The 23668-nt window shown below is 38.4% G+C and overlaps 1 protein-coding gene across 6 annotated transcripts in view; it reads right to left on the bottom strand.

Annotated features, from left to right (window-relative positions):
* Positions 1 to 23159, bottom strand: part of smg1 (SMG1 nonsense mediated mRNA decay associated PI3K related kinase) — a 247249-nt gene extending 224090 nt beyond the window's left edge. For all 6 annotated transcript variants that reach the window (XM_041777927.1, XM_041777929.1, XM_041777930.1 and 3 more), the window contains exons 1-4: positions 22952 to 23159; positions 18785 to 18933; positions 13715 to 13867; positions 12694 to 12830 (exon numbers count right to left, since the gene is read on the bottom strand). In XM_041777927.1, coding sequence (XP_041633861.1) covers positions 12694 to 12830; positions 13715 to 13867; positions 18785 to 18933; positions 22952 to 23028 — 516 coding nt within the window. In that variant the 5' untranslated portion in view covers positions 23029 to 23159. The remainder of the gene's footprint in view (positions 1 to 12693; positions 12831 to 13714; positions 13868 to 18784; positions 18934 to 22951) is intronic.
* Between the last annotated feature and the right edge of the window lie 509 nt (positions 23160 to 23668).

The raw sequence follows: 23668 nt of genomic DNA, 5'->3' as shown, positions 1-23668 counted from the left end.
CAATTTTTATACATTCTAACTGGCTTTAGGTGTGATTTTTATATCGCCAGCACCTGTTACTGCCACAGGTGAGTTTAAATGAGCATCACATGCTGGAAATAAAATGATTTACCCACAGTTTCAAAAGGGTGCCAATGATTTTGTCCAGCCCATTTTTTGAGTTTTGTGTAAAATTATGTCAATTTTGGCTTTTTTCTTTGGATTTTTTGTGTTGTTCCAATGCACATGAAGGAAATAAACACGTGTATACCAAAAACATTTGTAAATGCAACAATTTCTGGGAGAAATGGTGTATTTTCTGGAAAAATCCCAGGGGTGCCAATATTTTCGTCCATGACTGTATAAACAATGATTTACGACAAGGCTTCACTCACGTCTCACTACACACCGGCACATGCGCACCTAAGGGGATGATGTCACTAGCCCACAGTAGGGAATATATGTGCCGTTAAACTGCCTTTGTGCTGCAGAATGTGATGTTGACAGCGTAAAGATTTGTTTTATATTTTGACATAATTCTTTGTTTTTCTCCGCTTCTACCATGAGCAGCCAGGGGCAATACAAAACATGCCTCAGTTGTCTCATTTTTTTGCTCAGTTTTTCACTCATTTGAGTGTTGTTCCTAACTACAGAAACCGCTTAAACCACTCCGATGACATCACATTCGGCAGCACAATAAATATGGCATCAACCTCATTCTGAAAGTGAATTTTTAAATACAGGATTTTTAAATCTATTTTGGCTGTGAATGTTAAAACTACAAATATTTGTTAGGGTGAGAGACCTTTTTGTAAATTATGATAACTATGTTTCGTGTATCATGTCCTTTTTAAGCCACCTGCATTTCCTGCGAGGGGCATTGTCAGGGATGGAGTCAGACAGATCAGTAACATTTAAATCCACAAACACAGAGACAGAGATGGCTCGTTCTGAGCAGGGCTGAAACAGAGGGTTTTTTAACATACAAAAATCCTACACTGGAGTGGTTTTTCAGCAACAGAGTTCACATGCACATTTGGGGGACCTCTGAGACCGAAACTTGTCTTGAAAGGGTAAAATATGTCCCCTTAAAGGGATTTTTTTGATTCAACAAATCCGGCAGTAATCAGGCCTGGGCGTGACCAGTGAAACAGAACTCAGCTTTCCAAGACTATGGTTAATCACAGTTAACTCATGCTTTAACAAGGGGGGGCAATTACTTTTCACATAGGGCTGGATAGGTTTAGATTTTTTTTCCCCTTTAATGAATAAAATCATCATTTAGAAACTGCATTTTGTATTTACCTGGGTTGTCTTTGTGAGATATTAGAATTGGTTTGATGATCCGAAACATTAAAGTGAAATAAATATACAGAAAAAATCAGGAATCAGAAAGGGGGCAAATATTTTTCACGAGATTGTAGGTCTCGTTTTCATACAAACTGGAGTTGACTTCTAAAGTGTCTGGAAAACCAAAAAAATACTACATGTATGTATCAAAACATCTACTACTACTGCACCGACAAATTAACATGTTTAATCAATAGTTAGACTTAATGAAGCATATATGATTCAGTCAAACTGATGCAAAAAAATGATAGTCCCCTGGTTTATTTCTTAAATTACCCAGATGAAAACTAAATAACTATTTCCAGAGCATCTCAAGTAGAAGACCTTTGACTGAAATTGTGTTTTTAATGCAAAATATAAATTTTGTTGTTATCCAGGAAATTTACTGTTTTATGAAAACAAAACAAAAAAAAAAATGTAAAAATAGTATAGCACATCATTATTTCTTGATAAATTATAGTTATTTGGACAGAAAAAAATGTGCTTTAGTGGCTAAATGTTATTGTAGGGGCCAGCTCTTTGTGGCAGCTATAGCCTTAGTAGTCTGTTTATGTTATGGTCAGTTACGGGGATGCGAGTCACATGGTGGTGGTGGTGGTGGTATGTTAGCATCGGAAGTAGTAAAGTCAGCTGTTCACCTGGCGGGTTTCGTGTTTCAAACTGAGAGGCAACCTATAGAGTTGCCTTTCGTGTTTTCCAGTGATAGTGACATCTGTTATTCCCAGCAATATGGTCAATGGGTTACATTCTGTAGTAACAGAAACTGAGAATATTTTATCCAGTTCACATTTTACGACATACCAAAAGTATTGTATTTTTTTACAGGACCAATGATGAGTAAGAGTGCCCACTTCAATTTTACATTTGGGGCATAACGGAGAAAGGTCTGAATTAAATTTGTGACGCTGAGAGGGGGAAACATGCGCTAGATGTAAGATTTTAAGTTGTAAAGCTTTTACCTGATTACAGACACTTAAAGAGTTTGCATTTCTCCATTTCTCCCTAATTCCTTCTCCCATAGCCCTCTTAAATGAATAGTGCTGGTGCTGGCATATTCTTTTAGTAAAGTGTAAGAGGACTTAATAGAGGTCTTAAACCTGAGCAAAAATAACTGTTTTTCAAAGTCAGAGACAGATTGATCTAAAAGTAATGATGTTTTCCTCCAAACATAGTCTCTCACTTGTCAATAGCGGAAAAAATCCTGTCTCTTGATATCATATTTATCAACCATTTGATCAAAGGACAACATAGAGGGCCCATCCATTAAGTCTGAAAGAACAGAAATCCCTTTAGTTGCCCAAACCTGAAAACCGGAATCTGTCATTCCAGGTGGGAAGAGAGGGTTATCACACAGAGGTGTAAATAATGAGGTCAGTTGAGAATGACCCTCAAGTTTTTGAACAATTTGCCATGCCTTAACAGTGAAAACTGAAAGTGGGTTACTGCAAGACAATTTCAGGTTTTTACATTTTTTCAAAAACAGCAAATTTTTTAGAGGGAATTTAGACATGGAGCCCTCTATGTCAAGCCAGAGAGAGACAGGACTTTGAATCCAGTCGGCTGCAGCACGCGTTTGTGCACTGAGCTGGTAATTTTCTTATATCTGGGAGGTGGAGACCTCCTTCTGAAGATGGGAGACATAAAGTGGAAATTTCCAGACGTGGCTTCCTCCCAGCCCAAATAAAGGAACTCATCCAGCCATTTAAAATTTTGATAATTTTATGTGAAAAAAGAATTGGGATCATTTGAATTGGGTATAGCAGTCTGGGCAGGACATTCATCTTCAGGAGTGACACACGGCCCAACCAGGAGAGAGGTAGAGTCTTCCCTCTCTCAAAGTCCAACTTTATACGATCAAAGAGTGGAATAAAATTACACTTGTACATCTTATCAAAAGTAGGTGTTACTTTTATTCCTAAATATACAAATCCCTCTGGTGACCAAGTGAAAGGGAATGGAGAGGGAACTTTAGGTTTTCCTTTTAAAGTGCCCAAAGGCATCACCTCTGACTTATTGAAATTGATTTTATAACCTGAAATGGCACTAAATTTACTAACAGTCTCAATGAGAGAGGATATGGACAGCTCGGGTTGAGTCAAAAAAATAAGGACATCCTCGGGATACAAAGTAATCTTATGATGCCTCTCTCCAATAGTTAGACCGTGTATGTCCTCCTTGACCCTAATGGCCTCTGCTAAAGGTTCGATGGCCAAGGCAAAGAGCAAAGGGGAGAGGGGACAGCCCTGGCGTGTACCCCTCCAAACCTGAAAGCTAGGCGACCACAAGCCTTTTGTTAGAACTGCCGAACAGTGGTTGCTATAGAGAAGCTTAATCCAGCTTATAAAATTGTCACCCAAACCAAATCTATGCAGAGTATAGAAACGAAAAGGCCATTCAACGCGGTCAAAGGCCTTTTCAGCATCAAGAGAGACAACAAGACCATGCATTGACCTTTGTTGAAAAATCTGGATCACATTCAGCAACCTACGCATGTTATTGTACGAGCTGCGGCCCTTAATAAAGCCAGTTTGGTCTTGGCTTATAAGCAAAGGGAGTAACCCTTCCAGATGCTTCGCTAGCAGCTTGGAGAGAATTTTTAAATCAACGTTTAATAAGGAAATTGGCCGATACGAGGCACAGTCTTCAAGCAGTTTCCCATTTTTAAGTATCAATGAAATATTAGCTTCCCTCAAAGACATGGGCAGGAGGCCTTTCACAAAGGAGTCGTACATGTTTAGAAGTGGATCAACTAATAAGTCTTGGACTTCTTCATAGAATTCAGAACCAAGTCCGTCGGGTCCTGCTGCTTTTCCAGACTGCAAACCCTTAATGGCATCCAACACTTCTTTCCTAGATATTGGAGAATTCAAAGTAGATCTTTGATCCTCTGTTAAACTAGGAAGACTGAAACGAGAGAAAAATTCATCCATTAAATCCGGACTATTATTATACATCTGCGAGTCATATAGATTCTCATAAAAGCTTCTAAATATGTTATTAATTGTTGTTGTGTCAAAAAATTGTCTACCATTTGTATCTTTAATTGAAGAGATGTTTTGGGAATCAGACTTCTTTTTTGTCAGATATGCCAAATATTTTCCTGGCTTATCGCCATGTTCATATAATTTTTGTTTAGCAAATCTAATTTTACGCTCTGCCTCATTTGTTAACAAACAATCTAATGCTGACCAGAGAGCAGAAATTTCCTTAAGTTTACCATTTGAAGACTTCATGAGGTAGTCTTGTTCAGCTTTTTTCAATTTGGATTCTAATATCACTCTCTGTTCAGCTTGTCGTCGTCTTTTACTTTTTGTGTATGAGGTAATTATACCCCTGGAGTAGGCTTTAGATGTCTCCCACAGTAATGATGGGTCATCTGTGGAAGCTGCATTGATTGATAAGAACAGTTTGAATTCCTCTACAAAGTATGTTGTAAATTTTTTATCATATAGTATAGAGGATTCAAAGTGCCACCTTCCAGGCTGGTTGGACATGCTCCCAGTGCTACATTGAATAAAGACCGCAGCGTGATCCGATATGACTATACTACCTATAGAACTGGATATGATTGATGGCAATATAACTTTTGGAACAAAGAAATAGTCAGTTTGCATATGACATGAATGTTCTTTGGAAAAAAAAGTGAATTCTTTGTTCATCAGATGTTGTGCTCTCCACACATCTAGATATGTTAGCTCTTCGCAAAGCGATGTAATGATCTTGGCCTGAGGTAATAGATGTTTACCTGCAGGAGATTTATCTATGAGTGGGTTTAAAGGACAGTTAAAATCGCCCCCGACAATTGAATTTTGAATATTAAAATCAACTTATTTGGTAAAAGCAGCGAGTAAGCAATCTCCTGACTGACCAGGGGGGCAGTACATACTCATAAATGCAATCTCCTCGCCATATAAAACACCCCTCACAATCACATAGCGCCCCCCTGTGTCCTGAATGCAGTCTATAAATTTAAAGGGCAAATTCTTCCTGATTAAGATAGCCACGCCCCTGCTTCGAGATGAGAAAGAAGAGGAGAAGACATAGCTGAAAACACCCTGCTGCAATTTAGCATGTTCTTTGGCATCTAAGGCTACGTGCACCTGTTCCCTCTTAAGATAATTCAAGACCTTTTCTCCGTTTAATCGGTGTATGAATGCCATTTACATTCCAAGTACAGATTTTAAGTGTTGACATGGTATTATGCTTACTTATATTAAATGCAACGTCCTCTGAGTATATTCCACATGTGTATTAAAAAATTATTCACATACAGGAAAAGCCGGAAAAACACACTGCAAACAACAAAAAAATAAGAAGATAAAGCAAACACTGCCGAACATTGGTGAGGGAATGAAATACACCATCCTTCTCCTAACCTGTAGGAGTACAAGTGTAAGGCTTTCCTGACAGCAAAAGTAGACTCTAAAAAAAAAAAAAAAAAAAAAAAAGAAAACGACCTAAACCCGAAAGGGAGTGGCAGCGCCAGAAATGTGACCCACTGGTGATTAACAAATGTCTCTGTATTAAAATTATTTTAACTACTTTAAGTTGAACATAGATACCTGTGCAGCAGACAACTACTCACGGCATAAAGATGATGAAAAGTCCACACACACATAGGGCAGGTTGTAGTCCAGCGATCCTGAGGTGTCAACAGCAGTTTAATTCAATGTTTTCAAGTATTTATCCACATCGCCTGGATCCGAGTACACCGTGGTAGTCCCGCGGTGGGTGACTTTGAGCAGCGCAGGGTACAGCATCCTGTACATGGCGCCCGCAAACCTTAGACGCTTCTTTGCCTCATCAAAGCTTTTACACTTAAGAATAACTGCTGCTGAGTAATCTTGAAATATCACGGTTGCATCGCCGTGTTTCAGTGGCTGGTTTTTCTTGCTTTTGTCCCACGACACGTTCATAATCCTTTGTTTGTCTTGATAGTTGTGAAGCCTCGCCACAACGGGATGCGGTCTCTGGTCACGGGCTGAGGGCTGTCTGATGCGGTGCGCTCTCTCCACTTTGATGCGGCCAGTCTTGGTCTCAATGTTCAAAAGTTTGGGGAGCCAACTCTCCAAAAATAACGTCGGGTTACTGCCCTCCACCCGCTCTGGAAGATTGAGAATCCGGATGTTCTTGCGTCTCCCTCTATTTTCTAAGTCATCCGCACGTTCTGTGAGCTCCGCCACCTTTTTCTCCAGCGACTTGAGCTTGATGCCCATGGGCTCTGAGGCATCCTCCGTGGCCGAGATCCGCGTCTTGGCCTCGGTGATGCGCGTCTCATGGTTCTGCAGCTGTTCTTGTTGTGACTGCAGGAACAGGGAAATTGGCTCTAGCTTGTCCTCAAAAACTTTAGTGAGGTTTGCAGTAACAGCATGAATCACCTCCTGTAGTGCTGGATTCATTGCTCCGCCGTCACTAGCTAGAATGCTAATAGCTTCGGTAGCTCCGCCATTGGAGTCATCTACAGGGTCACACACCGGGCTTTTATTGCGTTGTCTGTTATCAGACAGCCTCAAAAAGTACGCGTTGATACTCATCGTGAACTTAAGCAATGAAAAATGGCAATCTTACTGCGTCTCAGTGGGTTTTTTAAGTGCGAAAATCACAAACTCTGCACTAACACTCCCCAGCCCAACCTTACTTCACGCCGCCATCTTGAAAAACCCTGCAAACAAACCGCTGTCTGTTAATGCAGACATGTATTGGCTTGTTAAGCAACCAAAGGAACTACAGTATCTACGGGAGGAATTATTAAACTAATTGATACTCGAATGCAACATCATTTAGATAACGGGACTTCATAAAATCTAGAGTCCATCCGAATTGAGTCTGAAGCCCTTGAGAGGTCCTCAGTTCTCAATTTGTGACTTTAGCTGTGTGCCTCGCACGCAGACACACCTCTTTCAGTGATTCCCTGGTGTGGTAGCACAGACGGGTTTTCTTGAAGGTGCAACATTATGTCCCATGGCACTGCCCCTTGTTGAGCTACAGTGTTTTGTGCAGCTGCTTTGACATGCTGTTATTGCTTAGGAGGGGGCGGGGTGAGCATTTCTGAAGTGAGGCACAAGTTGTGCGACACTTAAGTGATCCCCCGGAACATATTCCTCAGATATACATTCCTCTTTCTAAAAACCACAGCATTTTGAGTCAAATTCATTCCATTTCTGCAATTTCTGTGTTAAATTGTAAATTCCGTTTTTAATCGGCCAATTCCGCAATTCCGTAAGCGCAGAAATCATAGGGCCCTAGGTTTGAATACCAAGACAGTGACCCCATGCATACTTCAAAGCTGTGATAGCAAAGACTATTTGACCTGGAAAAGCGAATCTGGTAATCTGACATGCCAGTTGGATTTGTTTTCGCACATCCATCTGGAAAACCTTGCACAGACAGCGTTTGGGAAAGGGCAGAGCTTTTGAAAAAAAAAAAAAAAAAAAAAAAAAAAAAAACAGAGGGTGATTGGATGAATGTTCTGTCTGTCACATCTTTACAGGCCAATTAGAGCAACAAAATACATGATGTCGTAGCCGCTACAGAGGAGTCAACTCTGCAAACCATGGCGACTATAGGCTTTTGTCATTTTTGAAAAAAAAAACAACTCAGTGCTGTTCCTTGTTCTTCTTTGAATGAGGAAGGTTTGTCAAGTTCTGATAAAACATGCTTTAGCAGCATCCACACTAATCTCTTGCACCATAATCACACCGGCCTCTTGTCGCTGCTTGCTTACGTCACGATTCTCCCGCGCCTGAAAGAACTGCCCCTCGACGCTGATTGGTTCTGTCACTTTCTAATCGGGCCCAAACTGTTCAGATGGGAGCTTTGCTAGATGGATTCGCCAGTAAGAAATGTGGAAATGGCTGAATCCTTCTGCTTTGCAAGGTTAGGAATCTGGAGAACTGAAACTGATGGACTGGCCAATTCAAAGTCCACATTTGAATCCCAGTGTTTCCCCTACTATTCTGTTAGGGGGGATCAATAAACTGGTGGACGATACCTTGTCTTTTATCCCTTGCTTGCATGTGCGCCTGATGCTATTGCCAATATTATGATAAACCTTGTCCACATGCAGATTGTATTGCACACTCATTGTACCCATGAGTATTGACAAAAGATCACAAAGGCATAGAGACAACAGGAGGTGACGGAGACATGTAGTGTGTGTGGATAATACACCGCGTTCCACATTATTATGCAAACAACGTTTTTCTCTGATTTTCTAAATATCAATGCAAATGACAGTCATAATATTTTTCAAGTCATCAGCAGTTAGAGTGTAATTCAAATGTTTTTGAACAAACTTCATAATGATAACCATTATTTTTTTAACAATAAAAACCTCAAAATGCACTTTTCCACATGTTCCACATTATTAAGCAGGCCACAGGTTTCAGCAATATGGGAAAGAAAAAGGATCTCTCTGCTGCTGAAAAGTGTCAAATAGTGTAATGCCTTGGACAAGGAATGAAAACATTCGATATTTCAGGAAAAATGAAGCATTATCATTGTACTGTGAAGAAATATGTGGCTGATTCAGAGCACAGACGGGTTTGTGCAGATAAAGACATAATGAGGAAGGTTTCTGATGGACAAATACATCAGATTAAGAGAGCAGATGCTAAAATACCATTACAAAGCAGCAAGCAGGTATTTGAAGCTGCTGGTGCCTCTGGAGTCCCACCAACTTCAAGGTGTAGAGGCTTGCAGTCGTGTATAAACCTACTATTCAGCCACCCCTAACCAGTGCTCACAAGCAGAAATGGTTGCAGTGGGCCCAGAAACACATGAAGACTCATTTTCAAATAGTCTTATTGACTGATGAGTGCCGTGCAACCCTGGATGGTCCAGATGGAGGAGTAGTGGATGGTTGGTGGATGGCCACCATGTCCCAATGAGGCCGGGACGTCGACAAGGAGGGGGAGGAGTCATGTTCGGTCCGGATTCATGAGGAGAAAGCTGATAGGCCCCTATAGGGTCACTGAAGGTGTGAAAATGACCTTGGCAAAGTATACAGAGTTTCTGACTGACCACTTTCTTCCATGGTACTAAAAGCGAATCGTGCCCTCTGTAGCAAAATTTTCTTCAAGCATGACAATGCTCCATCTCATGCTGCAAAGAATACCTCTGTCATTGGCTGCTATGGGCATAAAAGGAGAGAAACTCATGGTGTGGCCCACATCCTCCCCTGACCTCAACCCTACTGAGAACCTTTGGAGCATCCTCAAGCTAAAGATCTATGAGGGTGGAAGGCAGTTCACATCAAAACAGCAGCTCTGGGAGGATATTCTGACATCCTGCAAAAAAAATTGTAGCAGAAACTCTCCAAAAACTCACAAGTTCAATGGATGCAAGAATAGTGAAGGTCATATCAATGAAGGGCTCCTATGTTAACATGGAACTTGTCCTGTTAAGATGTTTTTGATTGAATTAACTTTGATTTCAGTAAATATGACCCCCTGATGCTGCAATCTCTACAAATGACCATTTTCAGTTCTTTACAACCTATAAAATGTTTTAAAAAGCTGTTGTACTTAATAAAGTGGAACAGTGCATTTTGAGGTTTTTATTTAAAAAAAAATAATTTTTGTCATTATGAAGTTTGTTCAAAAACATTTGAATTATGCTCTAATGGCTGATGACTTGAAAAATATTCTGTCATTTGCATTAATATTTAGGAAAATCAGAGAAAAATATCATTTGCATAATAATGTGGAACGCGGTATAGTGAAGAGAGAGGAAATGAGTAGATAAAGTCAGTGGAGGACAATCAATCATCATAATTACCTAGATTGCAGTTTGAATTGTTACTACTAGATATCTCAAACTTATTCCATTTAACTCAGTACAGCCAATATTGTTGTAAAAAACATAAAATCACATTTCTGCTCAGAATGGTGTAATAGCTCTGTTTCACTTTAATTACCTGTCAAAAAAAATTTACATATTCACTTAGTGCAGTATTTAGTATTCAATCAGACAATCAAAATCCACTTAAAGTGGTCAGCTGAATGACCTGAGCAGTCAAAACGTGAACTCAAATAACCTCAGTTTCACTTAGAGGTGGTGTAACAGAGTCAATAGTCACAATAACATATGAATTCAATAAATGAATTTTAAATATTATAATTCCACTTAGAAGTTCACTTGACTCTATTAGTCAGAACAAAAAAAAGAACTCAAAAATGAATTAAAAACATCCCAACTCCACTTTAAAGTGGTGTCAACAGTTTAACTTGAATAGGATCAAAAACATATGAATCATAAAGATTCAAAACAACAATCTTTATTAAAATGTAGTAGCTTAATCTGAGACATGAACCAAAACATTAACACTGAAATAAAACCAAAATATAAGGCACTCTTGTTATTACAGTGCAACTTCTGAAGTGCAACTAGAGCTGCTACATCACTCTATCCCCCCTCACTTTTATTTCTCAGAGACTCAGCAGTGACATGGGGCAAACATCTGAGCTCCAAATGTCTGTAGTAAAGCTAACGGCAGTGAAGTTGCTTTTCTCTAGTATGCTATCACGTACTTTATTGTACAGCTGTAAAGCAGTGTCAGTAATTTACTGTCAAGACGGCACAGGGCATAGTATGGGTCCAAAATCTCCAAAGTGATGAACTTGACCATGTTTTCTGTTATCTTTTTTGGCCTTGTCGCTCTCTCGAGGGTATTTGTCTTTCCTCCTAAAGTCCAGAGGTTGTTGCTTCGTTGAAGCTTCCTGTTGCTCTTGTAAAGTCCCTGTGTTCTGCTGTATATTTTGATTGGAGATGATGGATCAAATTTGTAGTGTTGCGTGCATTAATCGTGCAACAAAAAAAATAGGGGCATTAAAAGTAATTTGAGTTAACGTGATTTTAACGCGTTAACTTTGACAGCTCTAGAAATTTCACATAAAATTGAACCGGTTCTGAAAAAAACGGTACCACAAAAAACATCAACTTCGATCAGTGGAAGACCCGAATGCAGACTCTGGACGACATTGATTCTGTGTTGAAAATGAGCACTGTTGAAAACAGCAGCTGTGGACTTAGGCCCTTAAAAGGTACACTGATTGTTAATACCTCAGTACCTTACACCAGTGGTTCTTCGTGTATTTTCAGTGATGTACTTCCTTCGAAATATTTTTTCCATCAAGTACTCCCTAAACAGCACAATCTTTTTTGACCCAAAAGAAAGACATTAAACAGTGCTGTTACAGCCGCCTGATTTATCAAGTGTTGTAACTGATAAAACACTTTTTTTTTTTCCAAACATTTTAAATTATTAAGATGCATGACTAAATTCATGGCAAATCACCTCATCACTAAATGTGTATTCAAACTAATGACGTGAAAACAGTGACTGGACAGGCATAAAAACCATTTTAGACCATCAGTGTGCAAAACATTGCTCAGTTGCAGTGGGCTCTCAGGAACTATTTGGTAATAAAAACAAAGAACTAGAAAGAAGTAGAATGAACTAAAAACCTGTAAAAAAAAAATGAACTTAATTATAAAATACAGCTTAGTGCCCCTTTTAGGGATAATAATAAATATCTTTTCTCAAACTGAAATCATTAACCTAGTTATAAACATTTTTTCACAAAAAATAAATCATTGACCTATTTATGAATGGAATGATTGTGAATACAGTGATTGACAGGCATGTACCAGTGTGGATCAAACCATCCTGCCATGGGGAGATTCAGGGGTTTTTAGGGTAATTAAATTTAATATGCTACAAAATATAAAATCCAGTTCATAAACTTAAGGTTCTTGCACACCTTGGAGCAAGTCAATGCAAACTACCACACCAGCAAGCGCAATAGTCAAGTTTAAGATAGGTTGTTTCTAAGTTATTTACAGTGTAACCACTGGGCAACAATCAGAATATAGCAAACTCTGCATTACTTTGTGTGCTTCTCTGCCTGCATTGCCCCTCTCTCTCTCTCCTGCCGTGTCTGCCAGTCAGCTGCATGGTCCACCATCTGTTCCCATACGTATGTGCAACCAACTGACGAAAAGGAATCTTGGTCAGATACAGCATACCGACCAAAAATCCGGCCAATTGAATTAAAGGTGCCAGCCTTAATTCTCTTAAAGGGTATTTTCATTTTCATTTTATCTAACCTCCTTTATTTAACCAGATGAATACCACTGAGATCGAGATCTCTTTCACAAGGTGACCTCGCCAATAGGTCAGCAGCACCAGCCATAAAAAATAATACATGCCTAATGATTCTGCAATTTAAGCTTATAGCTCAGATACAGCAATTAAAATTATTTAACACTGCAAACAAAAACTTCAACGGATAATATTCATCCCAATGAGAGACAAGTAATAAATAAAGCTGGTTTGTGGGGGATTAATAAGTATATTCTTACCGCTTTGCTCTCCCCGTGGCTAATAAATTCTCTTAGCTGTTTGAGGGTGGCAAGCCTACGGTCACGATCATCTTCCCTGGAAACTCGGCGGAGGAGGTTGGCTAGCCGAGACTCCTCCGAGTGAGCCATTCCCCTGTCTGCAATAACATCATTGCACTTTAGTAATAAGACACCAGATTTGTAATTTATTTCACCCAACAATACCACAAGCTTACTTATCAATGACAAAAAATTCTATTATATATGTTGAGTGTAAATTTAACTTTGCAGTGAGAAAACATGATGGTCAAACAACCCCAAATAAACAACTGTATATTATTTTTTCAATCACTGATATGTTGATAAAAATTTTTATTGTCTTTGATATATAAACTCTGAAAGCAACCACTAAATATCTATTCATGAAAAAGCAGCATGCTTTGTGAAAACATAGCTACCTACCTCTTGCTGCCTGACCTAAGTGCCAAAATTAGAACTCTAATGACAGATATGTGTTCCCAATGAAGCAGGGTAACCATTATTTGAAGAACATCCTTTAGACTTTTTACTCATCTTTGCAAACACATAGTGCAACCATAACCTTTAAGAAAGTGCATACCCAGGCACAGTCACAGGGTACATAGTAAAGCCTACAGGCCATAGTAAAGCCTACAGGTTGACTACTAGTTTGCCCAAGTCTCCTCATTGATTGATTTAAGATTCGTCTCCACCTATCATTTTGAAGTACATTTTATATCTTGCACTGCTAAAATAGCTTGCTTTCTACAGGGACTGATTATTGGAAACAAAAATTCATGTGATAGGCTTATTTTTTGAGCAAAGTTTTGTTTTCCCCCAAGAGTCAGATTTAACCTATTTTAGCTGATACCAAGTGAGCATGTAAGGGGAAAATGGGTGTCTGTAACCAGCAATAAAGCTTTCTGCTTATGCAAGCATAAATACAATTTTTACCATCCAAAAACAGATAAAAATCCAATTTCCACATTTAAAACTAGGAAAATTGTGTTTTGATGCAGATTACCCTGCAATTTCTTCATGTCCTTTGAAGTCAAAGCACGGTTTCCATGCTGAAAAGGAGTCAAATCCGTTGTCACGTCATTGGGCCTCAACTCTTGCCCAGTTGACTTCCAGCCAAACGTATTATCACCAAAACCTTGACCTGCTTCAAATCCACCTATGGGACATAAATAAACATAAAACAGCAAATAAAAAGCTTTGTCACTCATAAAAATTTGTAGTATCACATGAAATCTGGAAAAACTTAAGTGTGTTGCATGTTCAATGTATTCATTCAAACAGCAAAAATAAACTAGGGCTGCATCAACACTGAACCAGAGGTGGAAAAAGTATCAGACTATTGTACTCAAGTAAAAGTACAGTTACTTTGGTTAAAATTTAATTGAGTAGAAGTAAAAGTACTGGTCTATAAATCTACTCAAGTACAAGTAAAAAGTAAGTCATTTTAAATTTACTCAAAGTACTGAGTACTGAGTAGCTACTTTTGATACCCAAGGGGCTTTCACAGTGGACCTCCAACCAGGTTGTTTATTCGAAGGTTTAACCTAACCTAAAGTACAATGCAGCAGCTGTTTTGGGTAGAAGAATGTAATCATTCTCTCGCTATGTGCATGTACTGACTGTCATGTGTTGTGAAAGTCAAACGACTGGTCATTTTCCCATTGCTGGCAGAAAGCTTTGACTTCCTGGTTGTGGTTTAATAAAATGTAGTGAATTACAATACTTCACCCAAAATACACTAGGTCTGTAGTCAACCAAAGAAAAACTTGGTTGACCAAAATCGCACCCAGGCACCAACCAATCGATTTGTCATTCGGCAACTCGCTGACCAGGCTGATCTTGGTTGGACAAAAGCTTTTCAACCAAACACTCAACTAGGGATGGCACGATTACCCGTTTTCACGATTAATTGTGGTATTAAACTTTACGATTAGTTAATCGTGACGTTTCCTAAATACCATCAATTTCCATAAAATATTATGCCAGGAACCATATTGGTACGTCAGAGCAACAACAAAAACAAAGTTACACAACAACCGCGTGTCACCGCCTCCTGTTGCTTCCTGCAGTTGCAGGCGGAGGCATGTCACAGTCCCAAACAAACTACAGCATGGAAGAGGAAGAGCTGTTCCCTCCAAATAAACTGTTGAAGAATTTTTTGGATACAAAAAAATGACCAGAGTGTCATTGTGGAAGATGGCCAGCCTAAATTTAAAACATGCCACAAAAAGTTGCCATGAAATCAGGCAATACTTCAGCACCTGCTCCCGCAGGTGCATGTGGCGTTGTACTCCAAAGTAAAGGTAAATAGTAACTGGGTTAAGTCATGTCAATGTTAGGGATGGGGATCAAAACCCGGGTCCATAAAGACCTGGTTCTGTGCTTTTGAAATGCCCGAAATCAATACCATTTTAGCTTATCGATACTGCTATTGAGTCTAACAGGCTCTGTGACCTAACATCATTTTAAGATAAGACTGGTGTAAAAACATACATCAGTTCTTTCAAGGGGAACATAAACTAGAAGTGTCATGCATCACATCAAACAAGAATGTACCCTAAACTGTCGGCTTGAGGAAAAAAGATGCTTCCCATGAGTCGCATGCTATCATACGGTATCCTGCTGCTATCCAGTGCTAGGAGTAACAGACTCATATCCCTCACTTCAGCTGCTTCAGGACAATTTTCTTCTTCAGCTGCTCAGATAAATGCTGAAAAGTGCTCCACAACTTTGAGACGATCCTGTTTAACAGTATTAATCCAGTGTAAAAATCCGAATTGAAGTTAATTAGCAAACTTAACGAGCTGAAGACAGAAAATATGATGCGTTCAGGTAACCTCAGTAAATTAGACAACTGTAGTCTTTATGTTACGTGTTCACATGCCAACTAAAAATGGGCAAATTTAGTTTTTGTGAGAAACTTTAATAAATACAGTTGTGAATATAAAGAATGTGTTCATATTAGAGGGATATATAATAGATGTGAGAAACTGAATTATAGCTTTTTAACTCAAAACACTACTCAGGTAAGACCACTCGAGTTGTCCATTCAAATGGGATTAGTATCATTTTTCTGGTAATTATTGGTTACTCTAAATTGTTGATATATTATTTTGTTATGAGAGCATCCTAAGATGGAATTAAATTAAAATACAAGACCTATAAGGAGTGTTCATGTGATTTTACTTATTCATGGTAGTGTGAAATTAATTAACACAAAATTAATCACGATAATCGTAAAATCGCAAATATTTCTCTGACGATAATTGCACCAAGAAAATCTGTAATTGTGACATCCCTACACTCAACCAATCGAATGGTAGCTGTCAGCCCTAAAATATACTCAAGTAAAATTAAAAGTAGTGATTTTAAAAACAAATCAAAGAGTACAGGTAGACAAAAAGGTACTCTGTTACAGTAATTTGAGTAAATGTAATTAGTCACTTTCCACCTGCACTAGGTCCCTAGCACTTTTGCGCATGTCAGGTGCATGTTAAGTTGTTTGGAAACAAGAGCCAGCTGCAGTGATGTCTGTCCAAAACTGAACAGTGGAATTTTTTTGTGCAAGGTTTGACAGCTCTAAAAGTCTTCCAAGCAGCAGGTAATTTGAAATTTCTTGTCAAGGGGATTGAAATTTTTTTTAGTAAGATCTCTTGTCCTTCACACGTGAGAAAGAACCAAATCTGAGGATCTGTCTGGGATTATTATTCATCCATAGACTTTTGATCTTCAAATACTGCATGTGAAAGGTCAACATCTTGGGAACTGCTTGGGCTAATTTCAGCAGGATTTGCCCAACCTTGTAATAAATGGAAATGTATCCTTGAAGACCAGCCACTTTTGTGACATGATGAGACAACTAAATTTGATAAGCCATCATGGTCACGCCTTTTGGGTTTGGTACAACATTTTTCTAACTTTGCAATGTATGTAACCATACACATAATACCACAAAATACAGTAAAAATATAAATTATGATTCAAAAAACACCTGAATCAATACTGGTAACAGTGCATATGTATTGGAATCGGACTGGAACTGAAAATAGTGGATTTGGGCACCTCTAATTTTTCTTATCAACTGACTTCACTTCAAAATAATAATTTACACCTCTTCCACATTATTAAGCAAATGATATTTTTCTCTTATTTTCCTAAAATTTAATGCGAATGACAGTATTTTTCAAGTCATCAGCCATTAGAGCATAATTCAAATGTTTTTGAACAAACTTCATAATGATAACCATTATTTTTTTTAAATAAAAACCTCAAAATGCACTGTTCCACATTATTCAACACAACAGAGTTTTACAACATTTTATTGGTTGTAAAGAACTGGGAAAGTTCATTTGTTGAATTTGCAGCATTAGGAGGTCATATGCACTGAAATCAAAAGCTATTTCAATCAAAAACATCTTAACATGTTAACACAGGAGCCCTTCTTTGATATCACTTCACAATTCTTGCATCCATTGAACTTGTGAGTTTTTGGAGAGTTTCTGCTTGAATTTCTTTGCAGCATATCAGAATATCCTCCCAGAGCTGCTGTTTTGATGTGAACTGCCTCCCACCCCCATAGATCTTTGGCTTGAGGATGCTCCAAAGGTTCTCAATAGGGTTGAGGTCAGGGGAGGATGTGGGCCACACCATGAGTTTCTCTCCTTTTATGCCCATAGCAGCCAATGACACAGAGGTATTCTTTGCAGCATGAGATGGAGCATTGTCATGCATGAAAAACATTTTGCTACAGAAGGAACTGCTCTTCTTTTTTTTCTTTTTTTTTTTTTTACCACGGAAGAAAGTGGTCAGTCACTTTTTTACCATGGAAGAAAGTGGTCAGTCAGAAACTATATATACTTTGCCAAGGTCATTTTCACACCTTCAGGGACCCTAAAGGGGCCTACCAGCTCTCTCCTCATGAATCCGGCCCAAAACATGACTCCACCCCCTCCTTGTTGACGTCCCGGCCTCATTGGGACATGGTGGCCATCCACCAATCATCCACTACTCCTCCATCTGGACCATCCAGGGCTGCATGGCACCCATCAGTCAACAAGACTGTTTGACCATGAGTCTTCATATGTTTCTGGGCCCACTGCAACTGTTTCTGCTTGTGAGCATTGGATCGGGCGGCTGAATAGTAGATTTATGCACGACTGCAAGCCTCTGGAGGATCCTACACCTTGAGGTTGGTGAGAGGGACCAGCAGCTTCAAATACCTGTTTGCTGCTTTGTAATGGCATTTTAGCATCTGCTATCTTTCTCTGATGAATTTGTCCGTCAGAAACCTTCCTCATTATGCCTTTATCTGCAGGAGCCTGTCTGTGCTCTGAATCAGCCACAAATTTCTTCACAGTATGATGATCACGATTAATTTTTCATGAAATATCTAATGTTTTCATTCCTTGTCCAAGGCATTGCACTATTTGACACTTTTAGGCAGCAGAGAGATCCTTTTTCTTTCCTATTTTGCTTGAAACCTGTGGCCTGCTTAATAATGTGGAATATGTGGAACAGTGCATTTTGAGATTTTTATTTTTAAAACAAATATTGGTTATCATTATGAAGTTTGTTCAAAAACATCTGAATTATGCTCTTACGGCTGATGACTTGAAAAATACTACTGTAATTTGCATTAATATTTAGGAAAATAAGAGAAAAATGTCATTTGCTTAATAATGTGGAAAGGAGTGTAGTTGTGCGTATTCTTTTGTGTTTTAAAATGTATTTTTTGTTCATCAAGCACATATCAAGCAATTTTACTGGTACAAATAGCCTGCTCATATTTAATTCTTTTTCTTATTATAATAAAAAAACTATCACAAATAAAAGGAAATTTATAAACTTTTTAATGACCTTGGAGATGTTCTGTTACAGAAAAATGGGAAGCAACATGAGGCTGTGAGGTCCAAAGAAAATTAATTCGAAGTTATACTCTAAGCACATGATCTGAGTATTTTGTACAGCCAAAAATTACTCTATTAAGTTTTGCTTCCTCTGAGTTTTTTCAAGACCTGTAAAGCATTGGTATGAAATTAATGATGTTCAAAAATGTGCTAGTGGAGAACCTTACCCTCTTCTTGGTGTGCATTATCTGCAGAATAGCCATCGCTTGGCACCACTGACTGGTCTGGGCAGTTGGAGGGCAACAGGTCATACAATGTTGTGGAACCAAGCTCTCTGGACTTCACTCTATCCTCACTGGATGACACCCTCTCAAATCTGAACACATGGACAGAGACACAAAAAAGGCTAATTGAAGTGCTAAATTTTTATTGCATTAGAATAATATGAATGAATGAACATTTTCAACACTGCATGTTTAGTTAATTGAATACGTTGCTGTTTGGAGCATGATTGGACCAAAACACCTGATACAAAAAAGAAAACGACAAAACTGAAAAATTTTATACCCTCTTTCCCATCATAATGTGTCAATTTTTGCCCATTTTCCAGATAACTTGTGAAATTACTTCATTATCATAGGAAAAGTAGCCATTTATTGCAAGAAGAGGAGATGAATTAATCAAAATTTACAGACTTGCAGCTGTTTGCAATCAACAAATCAGACAAAAGCAATTAAAATAGCTTAACACAACAATTGCTTCAACTGAAAATACAACTTAAGACTTCTCCTGTCTCAAATTTATTCAACACCTTCTTAGGCCCTGACAACGTTTTCAAGTAAAAAAGGCAAAGTTTTATAGCATTTTGGCTGTCCATTTACATGGCAACAGCATTTTGGTACCTGAAAACGGAACTTTTTGAAAACAGAGTGGAAGTTTGTCAAACAGGGAACCCAGCACTTTCTGAAAATGGACATGTCCACTGCAGCTGCAGTAAATATCCATGCGCTAGTAGGCTTATAACGCATGCATGGACGGGAAGCCCAAAACAAAGATGGCCGACACCAGTGTACCGTTCTTGCTCCTCACTTTTTTGAATTTAACTGTACTTCTCCAACAAAGTGTTGATTTACTTCAGCATCACTTGGATCAGCAGAGAAAAAGTCCTGCTCACTATCTTGGATGTTAACACTGTAGAGGGATAGCGCTGCATTCCTACTATGTTCAGAGGAAGGAAGTGTCTGTGCGCAAGCACTTACTTTGGTTCATTGCAAAATCACACCGCCATCTACTGGCCTGGCATATATACTACATCATTTTTCGTGTTTCCTGCAGTCCCGTGTGAATGGAGATCGTTTAGAAAACGTTGCCGTCTGAACATGGAACTTTTTGGAAACGAAAATGGAAAATGAAGCAAAACATTGTTGTGTAAACGGGGCCTTAGTAGAGCACCCTTTTGCTCCTGTGACCTGCTGCAAACATACATAGCCAGACACCAGCTTCAATTTGGTACGGAACTCAATTTCAAAGTCACGGTTCGGTACATTTTTGGTACGTGATTAAAGTGAATAAATAACAGATTTTTGTAAAAAAATGTAAATATATTCAGTCTTAGTGATAGTATTAATCTGTCTAGGTGATTTAAAAGGTTTTAGCCAATACCTAAACCAATGTATGCACACCTTTTTTTAATTCTATAAAACAACTAAGAGTCTTCTGTGCAAAGAGAGGCTAAGTTAAGCAGAGCTTTTGGACAGGTACAGTTTGTTAGTAGTTTTAAGTCTGGGGCTTCATTCAGAATTTTCAGGGCTTATGATTGCCCCCTTGAGCGTGTAGCAGGTGACCTAAATACATATGCCCAGCTGGGCGATAAACATTGGCAGAAATGTTCCAATCCACTGACGCTGACAATTAATTTCCTAAGCTGCTGATACTGATATTATGCCAATAACATTGTGCATTCCTGATGTTAGGTAAGCGTACCCATTAGGCCCAGGCACCATTTAAGTCCACTTGCAACTTTGAAGTAATTGAAAAAAGAAAAAGAAAAAAAAAAAAAGAGAGGCCTGTCTAATGCTACACATTATTTTGTCCAATCACACAATTTCTTAATTATGTGTCAGTTTTTGTTTGGCACCAATCACATTTGTCGATATTGAATAAGGCCGGCCTACATTCGTACAGTCTCAAGAAGGCTCAGATAAAGGTTGTCTCAAAACTTTGGTGTTTTGGGACCCCTCAGAACCACTTTTTAACTATTTTCAGCCACTTACTTGTTAAGTACATTCATATTATGTAATTTGAGGGATTATTGATTTGTTTTTTAAGTGTATAAACAAGTAGTTTTTTGTCATTTCTTACTATTTGGTTTTATGTGAAAAGATGAGTCATGCTAGCTAGCGTAGCAAGCTAATCACAGTCAATACATGTTAAAAATGATAAGTACACAAACTAAGTGTTTTCTGATTCATTTTAATTAAATCTTCAATTTAAGACACAAAAAAAGGGTTTGGGTAGGTGAAATATTTTCAAAAAATGTTGTTTTTCCAAGGTGGGCTTCAATGGTACAGTGAACCAAAAAGCAGCTAGCGTAAGCTAACTATGAACAAGAATCCCTTGATAATTCAGAAAGTTTGGCAAAAGAGGGTTAACTATGATGGCAAGTTTAACAGCATATTTAGGCTACAGGCATTTCTTTATTTGTTTCATTTTGGTGAGAAAATGTTGTCTTTATTTCCCTGGTAGTCACTGTAGAACCATTTAAGCCCAGTGTGTTCCATTTAAGCCCATCTTAAATGTTTCAATAGGAAATAATGAAATATTGAGGTTTGATAGTTTTCACTGTAATCCTGTGTTGGATGTTGTTATACCTCACTAACTTCATTAACACGAGTACATCACAGATCACACACTGCCCAGAAGAATTGTTATGTCAGTTAATTTTGCATAATTATTTGTTTACAGTGAGAGAAATGCAACCAAAAAGGAAGAATTACACCAACTGTTTTAAAACCATCATTGTTACAAGCCAAACATTAAATCCAAGTTCATCCAAGTTGTTTACTCCATGGAAAAAAAATATATTATTTTCTGTCGATAAATGTGGTTGTGGGCTTATTTGGAACACAAATGGGTTTAAATGGTACTTCAGTACCAATTAAGCCTATGCCAGACTTTTGACTTTATTCATAAAATTTCTTTAATTTGTTATTTAAAATATGCATAAGTAACTAAATATAATTTCAAATGAGAGATTAATCCTTCATTTTAACAAATGGTCATGTTTATAAACCATCTATCTATGAAAATACGTGAACTCAGATTTTGGTGGGGTTAATGGGTACACTTAACCATATTTGTTATAAATTTATCTCGTTGCTATTTGTGTTGTATTGTCCTCTAGAGCCCCATACATGCGAGTCCCACAAGTGAAACAAAATTAGATTAAAATGTTTTGAAGAGGTTAACAAAAGTTTATCCTTTGAGGATTTACTGTGAAAAGCTATAAAGAAAATAAACAATGTGAGGAAGACTAACAATTGTGATAAATGTCGAAATGGTGTAGGAACATTTCAAAAGTATAAATGCCGTTTCTGTATTGATGAAATGTTAACTTTTTTAAGTTATTAACGTTCCACCGGTAATTTATAGCTGGCAAAGATTCACAGAATGTCCGAGAGCACGAAAACATATGAACTGGAATAGCATGCTATAGTCAGGTCCCGAGTGAGCTGAACGTTAAACTAAAATTTGGGAAGTTTCTAGGTTAACTAATGTGAAAAGTACCAAAACGCGACGGGAAAACTAGGAATATAACGCTTTAGTAAAACACACTTTGAATGCCTAGTGGAATTTGTAGCATTCGGGAAGTTCTTTTCTTTAAGGGTTGATAAAGTTAGAGCTGAGAGGCATTATCCGCGTGCTAGCAGGCTATCTGGAACCAGCGCAAACAGTAATGCTATCTTGCCGTATCATTGCTGTCCAATTTGTGTCACTTTGAGGCGATCACAAAGTCAGAAAGACTGGCGTGCTCATCGTCATGTAATTTCCATTATTTCGCTCATAAGCTTTCTCATGGGTTCCTGGACATTTATGTTAATGAACAGTGAAGCTCACATTTCCTCTCTCAAAAAAATCGAGCTAATGTTAGCACAGGCTTACAAGTCCGTGAGGCGAGCTTGTTAATAGTGAACCCTGGTTAATGCACTACGGCATTGTATATTGGCCACTCCAAATCTATAAAAGCATTGTGGATTACGATACACTATAGAACTGTAATTTGAATAATGTGATGGTTACAAGTATTGTCTATACAGCATTTTAGAGCAGCACCTAACAGGCCCCACGAATCCCCGATTACTATCAACCACCCTCCTCCAGAAGAGCGCACAAACCTGGACTGCCAGTCATTCCAGTGTGGCTGCAGTTTATGGGCGCCGCTGAGCCGAGACCCCGGGGCTTTACGGCTCATCACCTTTTACAGAGCCGCATGACCCGCTGGCTGCGGTGACAATCACTTGAGCTTTTATTTAGGTCGTTCTACGTTTTGAAGCCCTTCAATTTGGCTAACTGTAAACTCCTTGTGCAGCTAACTGACGGTAGAGCTAGTTCTTCTTCTTCTCTGTATTTCGGCAGGTCGCATATTTGCTATTGCGTTACTGCCATCTTCAGGAGCGACCTAACATTACAGTTTGTGGATGGTAGGGTATAGTAGTGCGTCTCAAAAAATTAGAATATCATGAAAAAGTTAAATATTTTTTGTTACTCTTTTCTGAGAGTGAAACCCATATATTTTATAGACTCATTACACATAGAGTGAAATATTTCACGCCTTTTTTTCTTGAAATGTTGATGATTATGGCTTGACAAATAAGAAAACCCAAAATTCAGTGTCTCAAAAAATTAGAATATTACATAAGATCAATTAAAAAAAGGATGTTTTAAACAGAAATGTCAGGCTTCTGAAAAGTATGCACATTTCTATGTCTTCAATACTTGGTTGGGCCTCCTTTTGCATGAATTACTGAATCAATGTGGCGTTGCATGGAGGCAATCAGCCTGTGGCACTGCTCAGGTCTAACTGAAGCCCAGGTTGCTTTGATAGCGGCCTT

This window comes from Cheilinus undulatus, linkage group 21 (assembly GCF_018320785.1).
Source record: "Cheilinus undulatus linkage group 21, ASM1832078v1, whole genome shotgun sequence".
Taxonomy (NCBI): domain Eukaryota; kingdom Metazoa; phylum Chordata; class Actinopteri; order Labriformes; family Labridae; genus Cheilinus; species Cheilinus undulatus.
Note: the sequence above shows the minus strand (reverse complement) of the source record. Positions and strands in the feature narration are given on the sequence as shown.